General features: G+C 41.4%; 1 protein-coding gene across 1 annotated transcript; it reads left to right on the top strand.

The window, feature by feature from the left end:
- Positions 1-2,401: 2,401 nt before the first annotated feature.
- LOC142075031 (cyclin-dependent kinases regulatory subunit 2-like) lies at positions 2,402-13,714 on the top strand. The gene is made up of 4 exons (XM_075136029.1): positions 2,402-2,432; positions 7,333-7,389; positions 12,183-12,320; positions 13,650-13,714. Exons 1-4 carry the CDS (start codon positions 2,402-2,404, stop codon positions 13,712-13,714), a joined length of 291 nt encoding a protein of 96 aa, XP_074992130.1.
- Positions 13,715-14,193: the final 479 nt, after the last annotated feature.

Below are 14,193 nucleotides of genomic sequence, written 5' to 3'. Positions count from 1 at the left end.
TCCAAAGGGATCATGGGTGGAGATTGTAATGGAAATACCTTTAAATTGTTGTAACCCATGATTTGAGTTGCATGTTATGGGAATTACTGTAGCAGGAACCACCTGAACCAATGGAGGACAAGCCTTACAAGAAGCAGTGCAAGTGCAGCAGTGACCCGACCTGAGCCGGCTTTGGCGCCCAGTAACTCCATGCAACACACCACCTCTGCTGACCTGGGTGACCACCATAACAGATGGAGCCCAAAGTCATGGACTAAATAAACGCAGTGGACACTTTGTGGACATTTATGGATATTTTATGGACATTTTACAGGGGTGGTCCATAGACTAAGGGAATGATATCTGTGTATTATATCAAAGGATGAGAAGGGGGGTGGTGGGTAATGAGAATGTATTGGATAGTGTGGGACCTGAGCATGATGTAAATGGTATGGAATAAGGGGTGGATACTGTCCTGGTTTCAGCTGGGATGGAGTTGATTTTCTTCCTATTAACTGGTATAGTGCTGCATTTTGGATGTAGTGTGAGAATAATGTTGATGACACACTGATGTTTTGGTTGTTGTTAGGTATTGTTTACGCTAGTCAAGGACTTTTCATCTTCCCATGCCCTGCCAGGTGCACGGGGGGCTGGGAGGGAGCGTGGCCAGGGCGGCTGGCCCAGCTGGCCAATGGGCTATTCCATACCATATGATGTCATGCTCAGCATATAAGGCTGGGTGAAGAAGAAGGAGTGGGGGGGCATTCGGAGTGATGGCGTTTGTCTTCCCAAGTAACCGTTACGCGTGATGGAGCCCTGCTTTCCTGGACGTGGCTGAACACCTGCCTGCCGAAGGGAAGTAGTGAATGAATTCCTTGTTTTGCTTTGCTTGCGTGCGTGGCTTTTGCTTTCCCTATTAAACTGTCTTTATCTCAACCCACGAGTTTTCTCACTTTTACCCTTCTGATTCTCTCCCCCATCCCACCCGGCGGGGGGGTGAGCGAGCAGCTGCGTGGTGCTCAGTGGCCGGCTGGGGTTAAACCATGAAGTATAAAAAGTAACTCGCACCTACCCAAAATGAGCTTCTCTGCAAGAGCTTCTCTAGAAAAGAGATCTCCCAGACAGACCGGACCCTCGCCGGAGACGCCTGACTGACTCTGGACTCCTTGACGGGGATCATCTTTGAAATGAGACTTTTCCCGTCGTCGATTAGCCCCACTCCTGGGAGCGGTTTGGTGAGTGTCGTACCGGTAACACCTAACATAACAATATATTTATAGGCGCACGCACAGGTAAAGGTTCACAAGTACATACTTACTTCACTAGTTGGAATTCTGTAATAACTTGTAATATACATATATTTGCTTTACTCTTGTAATATATTGAAATGGAGAAGTTCCTGACAAACTCTCTAAGACTCAGTTTGGAGTTTTAGAAAGCAGGTATTCTTTATTGCAGCACTGGACGCACAGGGGATCACTCCACCTAGTGTGCGTGCCAAATCACTTAACCATAGAAGTTATATACAGTTAGAGTATACATATTCATTACATTTCCCGGAATTCATTAACATATGCAAAAGTCTCAGTCTTCACGCATGCTTAGTTTTAGCTCCTGGCTTAATTAGCACAATTCTCACTAGCACCACCCTCTTATCTATTCTACTCAAGATACAAGGTTGGCCTCCTTATCTAGAATACTAAGTTTCAAGGCCTTTTTATCTACTGTGTGTCAGGTCGGCCTATTCACAAGGTGTTCCTAACCATCTGCATAATTTCAACCAAAGAACTGTAAATCTCTTCATTGTTCCTTCATATTTGACGTTAATCCCTATCAATATATATATATTTTCTTTCCTAGTGGTAATTTTGTAGTGACTTGTATATTTGTTTTACTAATAGTAGTTTTGTAGCAATTTGTAATAAAGAAATTCTCAGAAACCCAGACCTCCATGTCCTTGTGTATTGCAGAATCTTGAGAACCCCACGGTCACGATCTTTACACACCCACGTGTCAGGTAACCCTCATAGGTCGTGACTGTGACCACTACATAACTAGCACATTTTAAAGGAAAAATCCTGTGGTATTCCTTCCCTCTCCTATGACTAAAGGCTGCAGTATATGAACTACAAATGCACTAAAACAGCTTAAATACGGGTATTTAATTAGTATATTTATGACATTAAATGAAGTAAGCACTTCGTATCCCAGCAATGATGAATAATGGCAATGTCCTAGCCAGTATAAAAGCAGGTTTCTAGTGATCTGTGGAATAGCCTTTCATCACCACGCTGCAAACCTGCTACAGCATCCACACAGCATTCCTTTCTCTCTTCATCTTCCTAGCAGAGCAATAGCAAAAATACACACCATAACTGATTTTTACATGTCTCTACTGCCCAGAAAACCCTATTGCTCCTAAATGGCTCTCTTCATTAGCGAAACTGCAAAATGTGAGTGAGATTCTGTGTGTATGAATGGAAGGGATGGCTAGCATACCCACATTTCTGTGAATGAAGTGAGGCCTCACAGCCTCTGCCAGGCAATCCCTTGGGATGCTCCCCAGCCTAGCCAATACCAGCTGGCTTTGATGAATCATTCAACAAAGGTTTGCTAAATAGTTGTGCTGGTTTTGACTGACCGCGGATAAGTCCACACCAAAGCAGGTACACCTCAAAGCGTCTGTGGCCGTAGTTATGTCCATGCCACAGCAGGTATACCTCTGAAGGAATTGTGGCCCAAGGATAAGTCCACGCTGGAGAAGGTACACCTCAAAACATCTGTGGCTGTGCATGAGGTCATCGTGGAGCACCTCAAAGCGTGTGGCCATGGATAAGCCCACGACAGAGCAGGTACGCCCCTGGAGGGACTGCAGCTATGGGTAAGGCCATGTTGGAGCAGGTTCACTCCTGAAGGGACTGTGGCTGTGGGTAAGGCCACACTGGAGCAAGTATATCTCTGAAGGCATTGTGGCCCATGGAGAAGTCCACGCTGGAACAGGTGCATCTCAAAGCGACTGTGGCTGTGGATAAGTCTATGCCGCAGCAGGTATACTGAGAGAAGGGATTAAGGAATTTTAGTAGTTGAATGATTAATAGTAGTTAGAAGATTGAATCAGTAGGTAGGGGCTTGATACTTTGTTCCTCACAAGGCCGGCTCAGCCTGATAAGGCCGACTTAGCTATGGTGTAAATTAACTGAGGCGCCTCACAAGGACAGTTCCTGATAAAGACTAAAAACTTGTCTCAAGAAGCCAGCTAAAACTGACCCTGCAGTTTGGACAAAAGTAAGAAGACAACTGAGCCTGCGCAAGAACAAAAGGTTACTAGCGGTGACGAAGAGGAACTATCAGCCTTCATCCCCACGACCCCTGACGACCACCACTAGGAGGTAATGCGCAAGCGCAGATAGGAGGGGTCTATGGAAATGACTTCTTGGAACTCATTTTAATACAAAGCGGGGACAGGTCATGCATATGTATAGGCGTATTACGAAACTCTATGAATATGTAATATTTTACTGTATATATTTATGGTGAGTGCCGCGTTGAGGCGTGCACGATTTTGGTGGGACTACCCCCCCGTGCCGCCCAGCGCTGAATAAACATACCTACTTTACAATCTCATAGATTGTGGAGTCTGGTTTCCGCAAGTCAATACCCCTGGAGAGACTGTGGCTCATGGATAAGGCTCCACTTGGAGCAGGTACACCCCTAAGGGACTGCAGTCTGTGGATAAGTCCAAGCCGGAGCAGGGGCAAGGGGAGGAGTTCATTGCAATGTTAAACCCTATGGCCTGGTCCAAAGGGATCATGGGTGGAGATTGTAATGGAAATACCTTTAAATTGTTGTAACCCATGATTTGAGTTGCATGTTATGGGAATTACTATAGCAGGAACCACCTGAACCAATGGAGGACAAGCCTTACAAGAAGCAGTGCAAGTGCAGCAGTGACCCGACCTGAGCCGGCTTTGGCGCCCAGTAACTCCACGCAACACACTACCTCTCCTGTCCTGAGTGACCATCATAATGTTGTCCGAAAAGCGGATTCGTGCCCAGCGTGCAAGTAACCAATTCCACACGCTCAGGAGAGATATTGTTTTATTCAGGCCTGGGTGTTCGGTGGACTTGCCACAAATCAAGCACACCTGGTCTAGTCACCTTTCTGTTTATATCTATGCTTCTCATACATATTTTACATTTCTATTTTACATATTCATTACATTTCCGAGAACTAATTATAATATTGCATCATCTTAAACACATGCGCACTAAAGCCTTTAGGGTCTCCTTGAGGGTCTCGGGTGGTCTCTGGTGGTCGGTAGGGTAGCGAACTCTTCATGAACTTATTTCCTCTTTACCTTATAGGGTCGCAATTTGTCCCTGAGCCATGCTTGGACCACGTTTGTTTATTCTTCACTAGAGCCTAACAATGCTTCCAGGATACACAATTTAGACTAGTTACAATTCTACACACCTGCAAACACAACACCTGCTAGTTACCTAACTTCTAAGCAACAAGTCTTCATTGTTTAGAATTACAGAAGCGAACAGTAAAATTACAGAAGCAAGCAGTATGGAATAGTAGATACTGTACCTACTACATCAATTCCCCCCTTTGAGACTTATGATGTTGAGCATCATGAGTCTCACATCATTTACTTATAAGCATTTGGCCTACAAAAAGACATACATTAAATCATACAACAAATAATTATAACTAAGGTGATGATCAGTATTGCAAATAAGAACAATTGTCTATGCTAATTTAAATTTGGAATTTCTATCTTATTTTGGCAATAGAAATTAGGATTCAGCTTTATTGATCGTCATAATTAATATCAACAGGCTTTATATCTTCTACTCCTAAAACTACAATTTCTTAATTAATGTGGTTTTTTTTTTCCCCCTAACAATAAATATTTTAAATATCACAAATAATTTAACAACAGCTTTGATAACTCATCAAGTACGCCTTAAAGTTAATTTCAATGGTCCCTTAGGTATAGATGTCCACAGTTTAGGATATATTTTTTTTTATTCTGGTGTAACATTTTTCTCCTATTACATGCATTTGTTTAGATCTTCTTGTTAGATTAAGGATCATAAGGTTTACCATACAAAATTTCAAATAAACTTACTTTTTCTCTAACTCTCGGGGTCACCCTAATTCTTAACAAGGCAAATGGTAAAGCTTCAATCTATTTCCACTGAGCTTCTGTATTTTAGGAATTTGGTTCTTCACATTTTTAATAACCTCCGCTACAAAATGTGGGCCTCTATCAGAGGACATTCCTAAAGGGACTCCAAACCTTGAAATTATTTCTTTCAACAAATGTTTCACAACCTCTTTTGCCTTGTTGGTTCGACACGGGAAAGCTTCCGGCCATCCAGAGAAGGTATCTACCAATACCAATAGATACCGGTATTGGTTACATCGCGGTAACTCTGAAAAATCTATTTGCCAATACTCACCGGGAGTTATGCTTCTCTTTACCTCTCCAGGAGGGGGTCGGATTTGTATTTTCGGATTGTTCCTAAGACAAATTTCACATTCATTACTCACACTTTTAGCAATCAGTAACATTTTAGTTCCAATCACATATCGTTTTACTGATTCCACCATTGCCTCTGCTCCCATATGTGTTTCAGCATGGGTTTTGACCATTAATTTCTTCATAATTTCAGGGGTTACTATACATTGTCCATGTGAAGTTATCCACCATCCTTGATCATTCTTCTTACAATGTAATAGCATAGCTAATTTATTTTCTTTCTCACTATAATTTGGGGATTCCACCTGAATTTCTTTTGATGGAATTAAAACATAAATCATAGTATTTAATGCTACACATTTAGCAGCCTCATCTGCTTTTCAATTTCCTTGTATTACTTTTGAGTCCCCTTTTTGATGAGCTTTACAATGAATCACCGCAACTTCTTTAGGTTTCTGTACTGCTTCCAACAAATTCAAAATCTTTGTTCCATATTTTATAGGGGTACCGCTAGCAGACAAAAGTCCTCGCTCCTTCCATATTGCTCCATGAGCATGCACGATTCCAAAAGCATATTTAGAATCTGTATAGATGTTGACTCTTTTACCTTTAGCCAAATTTAAGGCTTTTGTCAGGGCTATAATTTCTGCTTTCTGGGCGGATGTATTTGGAGGTAATGCTTTTACTTCTCGATCTTCAGTTAAAGTTACCACGGCATAGCCAGCCCTCCTTTCTCCTTTTACAACAAAGCTGCTTCCATCAGTAAATAATTCTTCATCCGGAGTTTGGAGAGGGACATCTTTCAGATCTGGCCTGCTGGCATATACCTGTTCAATAACTTGTAAACAATCATGGTTAAGATCACTCTCTTTTTCACTTGGCATTAAAGAGGCAGGATTTAAAATTGTACTCACTTTCAAAATGATGTCGTCTTGTTCCACTAACAAAGCCTGATATTGTAACAAACGACTAGGGGTTAGCCAATGATGTCCTTTTTGTTCCAGTACTGCAAGTACCGCATGCGGGACGTGAACCGTTATTTTCTGTCCCAATGTCAATTTTCTAGCTTCTTGAATGATGAGAACTGTTGCTGCAACTGCCCGCAAGCAGCTAGGCCATCCTGAGCTTACTTTATCGAATTGTTTGGAAAAGTGAGCCACTGGTCTTTTCCAGTCTCCCAAAAGTTGAGTCAAAACCCCCATAGCTACATGTCTCTTCTCATGAACAAATAGCTCAAAGGGTTTGGTCAGATTTGGAAGTTCTAAAGCTGGAGCTTTCATTAAAGTCTGTTTAATGTCATCAAAACTTTTTCGGCACTCTGGAGTCCATTCTAACAATTCTTCAGGGCCTTTAGTTGCCTCATACAGTGGTTTTGCCATCAAACCATAATTTGGAATCCAAAGGCGACACCATCCAGCCATTCCTAGAAATCCTCTCAACTCTCTTTTGGATTGAGGGGGTGCCATCCTGCAAATGGCTTCTTTTCTACCATTTCCCAATCTTCGCTGTCCTTGGGAAATCTCAAACCCCAAATAAATTACAGTTTGTTTTGCAATTTGTGCTTTCTTCTCTGACACCCTATACCCGGTCATTTCCAAAAAGTTTAGGAGGCTAACAGTCTTTTCTTTGCAGATCTCAATAGTATCTGCTCCCAATAGGATGTCATCAACATACTGAAGGAGGGTGATTTGATCTTCCTTACCGTACCACTGTTCCAGTTCCTTGGTCAAGGCTGCTCCAAAGATGGTTGGGCTATTTTTAAACCCTTGTGGCAGCAAGGTCCAGCAGAGCTGAGTCTTCCTTCCAGTCGACGGATCTTCCCATTCAAAACCAAAAATCTTTTGACTGTTTTCTTCTAAAGGTATACAAAAGAAAGCATCTTTCAAATCTATAACAGAGAAATATGCATTTGATTCATTGATAGTTGTTAGCAGCATATATGGATTAGGGACTACTGGATGAATGTCCACCACTAACTGGTTTATTGCTCTTAGATCTTGAACCAGCCTATATCCTTGGTTATGTGGCTTTTTCACTGGAAGGATAGGAGCATTATAATCAGATTGACATTCTCTTAAAAGTCCATATTTAAGAAAATTATTTATTATTGGTTCCAAACCTTTTCTGGCTTCTATACTAATAGGATATTGTTTCTTTCTTACCAGTCGAACTCCTGTTTTCAATTCAACTTTTACCGGTTCCACATTTTTCGCTCTTCCTGGTTTCTCTGTTGCCCAAACAAAAGGGTAAACTGCATCTTTAATCTCTTCTGGAATTTCTTCAGATTCATCTGTGTTTGTCTGTAATAAATAAACTTGGGCTTGCCAGGCATTAGCTTCAGGAAAATGAACTTGGATTTTTCTTTTTTTAAAGTTAATTTGTGCTCCCAATTTATTCAATAAATTCCATCCTAAGAGAGGCATGGTGCATTCCGGTATATATAAAAATTCATGCATCAATGTTTTTCCTCCAATTTTATGTTTTAAAGGTTTCAAAAAAGGCCTTATCTCCTTCTTTCCCGTGACCCCAACAATAGATACATTAAATTTACTCATTGGTCCTTTACATGTATTTATAACAGAATATTTTGCTCCAGTATCTACTAAAAAATCGACTACTTCATCTCCCAGCTTTACTGGAACCAGGGGCTCAGCTGGGAAATATCATTTTCCACCCCCGGTCCCCATCATTCAGAATCTCCTCCCATCATAAGTAAATCAGCTTCAGGTGGTATCTGCTGTGACTGAGTCACGACTGCTTCTTTGTTCTCTGGACACTCACTCTTCCAGTGTCCTTGTTTCTTACATACAGCACATTGATTAAATCCTAATGGGGTATATTGTTTAAACATATCTCTACCTCCTCTACCTTTTCCTCTCAAATACCCTCTACCTCTACCTCTCACATATCTTCTACCTCTTCCTCCAGCTGATCCTTGGGCATTTACAAAAGCAGCTGCTAGAATAGCAGCTTTTTGTTTCCTGTCTTTTATTTTTTCTTTTTCCTGATTTTTCTTTTCCTTTTCTTCCCTATTGTTATACACCTTATAAGCAATTTCAATTAACTGTGATATAGTCATTCCTGTAATCCCATCCACTTTCTGCAATTTCTTTCGAATATCTGGAGCAGCTTGCCCTACAAACAAAGTAGTAAATATTGCTCTATTCTCATCACTCTCAGGATCTAAGTCTGTCCATTTCCTAGTTGCCTCACATAATCGTTCATAAAAGGCAGATGGGTCCTCTGTTTTTCCTTGAATTATTTGAGTCAATTTTGCCAAATTCTTTGGGTGGGATATTCCATTCTTTACTCCACTCAAAATTAATTGTTGATACTGTTTAATCATCAATTTCCTGTCATTACTATTGGGATTCCAATCTGGGTCTTGAGTTGGCATAAAATGAGCAGGACCTTCTCTTGCATTTATTGTCTCATTTTCCTTATTTGCTTTTTCTAATATTACCCTCTTTTCTTCAGGAGTAAACAAATTATTCAAAAGAATTTGAATATCTTGCCAAACTGGATTATGATTTTCAATAATTGTTCGAAAAGATCTATACACCTTTTCAGGATTCTCTCTATATGATCCTGCTAACTCTTTCCAATTCATTAAATCAGAAGGTGTAAATGGTACTTTCACAAATACTGGTTCCCCCCTTGGGCCCACTGCCTGGCGAAGGGGTGCTAACAATACAGACCCTTGCTGGGTTCTAGTCCTGCCAGCTATCGGACTAAAAGTATTGCTTCCTCTTGCTTCGGTTTCAGAAGTTTCATTTTTACTTGGTGGTACTAACATTTGTGTATCCTCCTCTTCTTCTCCTAGTTTTAAACACCATTTTCTTATGCTACAAGCAGAACAACAATGCGCTTTTGGTTCCTTATTTTCCATCATCATTATCATTACATTAGAATCTGAATCTAAAAGTTTACATTTTTTCCGAATTTCATGATCATTTCTCAAAGAAAAAAAAACAAATTACATAAGGTACCTCATAACATTAATTGTAAAATAGTATTATATTGCAAGGTTCCCAATTCTGGCCATTTTTCCTCATCTTCTAATTTATACATTGGCCACCATCTAGTACAATATTCAATTAATTTATCCTTTCTCAAAGGATTACCCCCAAATTTTCCCCAATGTTTAATGATGCATCCTAAGGGGGAACAAGGTGTTACTTTTGATGGTTGAGCTCCCATATCTTTACCAAAAAAGAACGTTCTTAACCACAACTTCATATACTCCAGTCGTCACTGTCAAACGCATATGAATATACCTCTTTACCTGTGGCCACAATTCCTTACCAAATGCATGCACAATTTTATACCCCGGAACAATATCTCATTTACCTTAGCGTTGCACCGTTGAGTCGCTCACCTGCTCTGGTTGGGGAGGATACTCACGGAGTCCCCGATCAAAAGGTCGGTGCGCGCTGGAGTCCAGAGAGCAGAGTCTCCCCACCGAGAGCCGGCGAGTCGATCCGGGCAAGGCTTCACAGCTGTCCCACCTGGGTCGCCAAAAACTGTTGTCCGAAAAGCAGATTCGTGCCCAGCGTGCAAGTAACCAATTCCACACGCTCAGGAGAGATATTGTTTTATTCAGGCCTGGGTGCTCGGTGGACTTGCCACAAATCAAGCACACCTGGTCTAGTCACCTTTCTGTTTATATCCATGCTTCTCATACATATTTTACATTTCTCTTTTACATATTCATTACATTTCCGAGATCTAATTATAATATTGCATCATCTTAAACACATGCGCACTAAAGCCTTTAGGGTCTTCTTGAGGGTCTCGGGTGGTCTCTGGTGGTCGTTAAGGTAGTGAACTCTTCATGAACTTATTTCCTCTTTACCTTATAGGGTCGCAATTTGTCCCTGAGCCATGCTTGGACCACGTTTGTTTATAGTTTCCAAGGTTATTCTTCACTAGAGCCTAACGATGCTTCCAGGATACACAATTTAGACTAGTTACAATTCTACACACCTGCAAACACAACACCTGCTAGTTACCTAACTTCTAAGCAACAAGTCTTCATTGTTTAAAATTACAGAAGCGAACAGTAAACAGTAAAATTACAGAAGCGAACAGGTCCTGCACTTCGGCCACAACAACCCCAGGCAACGCTACAGGCTTGGGGAAGAGTGGCTGGAAAGCTGCCCAGAGGAAAAGGACCTCTGGGTGCTGATCGACAGCCGTCTGAACATGAGCCGGCAGTGTGCTCAGGTGGCCAAGAAGGCCAACGGCATCCTGGCCTGTATCAGAAATAGTGTGGCCAGCAGGAGCAGGGAGGTGATCGTACCCCTGTACTCGGCACTGGTGAGGCCGCACCTCGAATACTGTGTTCCGTTTTGGGCCCCTCACTACAAGAAGGACATGGAGGTGCTGGAGCGTGTCCAGAGGAGGGCAACGAAGCTGGTGAAGGGCCTGGAGCACAAGTCTTATGAGGAGCGGCTGAGGGAACTGGGGTTGTTTAGCCTGGAGAAGAGGAGGCTGAGGGGAGACCTCATCGCGCTCTACAACTACCTGAAAGGAGGTTGTAGCGAGGTGGGTGTTGGTCTCTTCTGCCAAGTAACTAGCGATAGGACAAGAGGAAATGGCCTCAAGTTGCACCAAGGGAGGTTTAGATTGGACATTAGGAGAAATTTCTTTACTGAAAGAGTGGTCAGGCCTTGGAACAGGCTGCCCAGGGAAGTGGTGGAGTCACCATCCCTGGAGGTATTTAAAAGACGTGTAGATGAGGCCCTTAGGGACATGGTGTAGTGGGCATGGTGGTGTTGGGTTGACGGTTGGACACGATGATCTTAGAGGTCTTTTCCAACCTGTATGATTCTATGATTCTATTCTATGATTCTTGGACTGTAAGGTGACTTTAGGAGAGTAAGTCCCGCTGGTGTCGGCAGTGAGTGCAGCTCTAGAGAGCGACTTTATTAGCTCACCTCTGCGGAGCCAGGGTAGCTTAAAGCTCCCGGGGAGGAGCAGTGTCTTGCCTCTTTATCGCGGGCACTCGCGATAAAGACTGTTGGGGGGGGGAATCGGGCGATTCGATTGCTGGTTTTGGTCTGCCTTGTCCCCTTTCTGGAGTTGTCTCTAGTAAGTGGGCAATGCTAGCTCCGGTCAGAGGGCATTGAAGGAAGCGGTGGGGGTGAAGCCCGCTAGGTCTCCCTGGCGCAGTGGCTGTGGCAGAGGTGGATGCTGCTGAGTGGAGGGCAGCGCTGCTGGATGGTAAGAGCTCGACCCTAGCTGCCGAGACCTGGGTAGCCTTCTATATGTTCTTTTAAAGCTATGCTGTAGCACTAGTCTGTTCTGGATTGTAACTGATGCTAGCAGGAGTGACTTCTAAAAGTGCAAAGTCCGTATTTTTCTAATCACGTTAACTGCTGATATAATAGTTAATTGCTGTGAATGTACTTGTGTACTATTAGAACATGCAGGGGACTGAATCTTCTGTTTTAGGCAGCAAGATGAAGATTTCAGTGTACAGTTGCATTAAAGATGTAACATTTGGTAGACAAAGTGAATTTAAAATTGCTTTTTTGAACTGATGCTTCATAGTCCAATTAGTATCCATTAACACCGTAGGCTTCTTTCTAGGAGGTTTTTGGTATTCATAACTGAACTTGCTTATTGTCTTTCAGTATAGATCTGTGCAAGTTTTCTAGTGTACACTAAGACAGGTGTTGGTGTGTGTAATATGAGTTTAATTATTAAATTTCTACAGACACGTGATGCTGCCAAGAGAACTTTCAAAGCAAGTACCAAAAACTCATCTAATGTCTGAAGAGGAATGGAGACGACTTGGTGTTCAGCAAAGTCTTGGCTGGGTTCACTACATGATCCATGAGCCAGGTAAGCACGGCTAAACAAAACAAGATGAACGAAGGAGTCTAAAATACCACCTCTCTGGTGCTTGAAACTGAAGCTCAGTGTGTAATTACTTTCCTCTAGAATCCAGTTGGAGTTTCCTGCTAAATGTTTAGACTCCTCTTTATCTGCCTGCTATTTTTACCAACATAAGTGGTGTAGCAACCTTTATTCTAAACCTTCACCCCTCACTCTCAGAACTGGACATGCAAAATGCTACCTTCCTTCTAGATATCTGCAGCCTCTTAGCAGACAAAACACACTAGATTTGAATATGTTCCTATCTCTGCCTATAAAAAGAGGTTTTGGTGAGATCTTGAGTTACGTTAGTATCTCAGTGACTGCCCCAAACTTGATGTAGCAGCACATCTCTATATAATGAAATTGACATACCTACCTCATAGAAAAAACTAATAGATGTTCACCTAGATAGGTCCTGTATCAATGCTATGAAAAAATCTATAGTATAGTTTGAGCTCTAGCTATACTGCCTGCTAAAAGCTACATGGAAGCCAGGGTCTTTTCAGTTACTGGGCTGTGAAGCTCTAACACTTCACTAAGTATAAAATACTGAGAATGACCATTCTAAATATCTTTTTAGTCAGTCTTGTCAATGGTGATTTAACTGGTGATAGATGAATTGCAGTTAGTCCCATGGAGTTCCAAGCTTCCAAACAACCAGAAGAAGTAATTAGCCTAATCTTCTAGTGTTTGTCTTATCTGGACACCTTTGATACTTTGAATGTATTGCCTTGGGCTTTTTTTGAAGGTATTTATGATTAAGTCAATGTTAATGCAGTCAACTTATGTTATTGATAACTAAAGTGGCTTTTGATGCTTGTATGCTTGTCAGTTACTATATACCTGACCAGGACAGAATCACCAGTTCATTAGAGTAAGTTACAGTGATAAAGCTCATCAAATAGCCCACTGTAGAGACAGAACTGGTACCAGTTCTCCTGGTTTTGTGGGGGTTTTTTTGTGTGTTGTGTGGGGTTTTTGTTGTGTTGTGTTGTGTTGTTTTGTTTGGTGTGTGTGGGGGTTATTTATTTATTTATTTTAGTACTTCCTTAAGCTTATGAAACTGCCAACTTTTGGTATTAAACTTTCAAAAGCATCTGTGACTATTCCATGGTTACTACAAAGTTGATATGGAAATATTATACATGGAGACCTTCCTGTGGACTTGATCTCATAGTCTGCTTGTTATCTGACAAGAAGCTTCAATTATTGTTCAAACTCTTTTAAATCAAAGTAGTATCTGTAATCAGGACTTGAGTGACAGGCTGACGCTTTGCTCAATTTTATTTTCAGAGCCACATATTCTTCTCTTCAGAAGACCTCTTCCAAAGGATGAGCAAAAACGAACTGCCTTCTAGAAATCTCCTAAATCTTATGGAGCTTTATGTGTATGAGTGTATATATGTTGGTAGTATTCAGTGAATACTTGAAAGTGTACAAAACATACATCCATACCTGTGCATGAGCTGTATTATTTACAGCAACTAAGCTCAGTCAAATGCAATTCCAAGTAGGCTGCTATGATATTCAAAGATTAATGAAGTTATCTTTAATGTAATTGCCTATTTGACTTTTCATTTAATTTTTTTAAGTTTACATATTGCATGTTTTGACTAGATAATCACTTGTTACTTGTGTTCAATAACTTTCACATTTATCTTTTCTACTAAACAGTTTAGCGTGTTCAAATCCAATGGCTCCATCTGTTCAGTAGTAGGCATAAAGGAATAAACTTTTAATGCTCTATAAAACGTGAATGTACTAATTAACCAGACAAAACTAATATTCTTGTCTAACATATTAGAAGGGGTTCCCACGAGAAAAAAATTTAACTTAG

This window comes from Calonectris borealis, chromosome W (genome assembly GCF_964195595.1).
Source record: "Calonectris borealis chromosome W, bCalBor7.hap1.2, whole genome shotgun sequence".
Taxonomy (NCBI): Eukaryota; Metazoa; Chordata; class Aves; order Procellariiformes; family Procellariidae; genus Calonectris; species Calonectris borealis.
This window is presented reverse-complemented; position numbering and strand designations above follow the sequence as displayed.

Excerpts from the sequence above, each read along its gene's own strand:
- LOC142075031 (XM_075136029.1), top strand. The coding sequence starts at position 2,402 with ATGGCTCTCTTCATTAGCGAAACTGCAAAAT. Across the intron at positions 7,390-12,182 it reads GAAATATGCATTTGATTCAT|ATTTCTACAGACACGTGATG; the intron begins TGATAGTTGTTA and ends TTTAATTATTAA. Across the intron at positions 12,321-13,649 it reads CTACATGATCCATGAGCCAG|AGCCACATATTCTTCTCTTC; the intron begins GTAAGCACGGCT and ends TTTTATTTTCAG.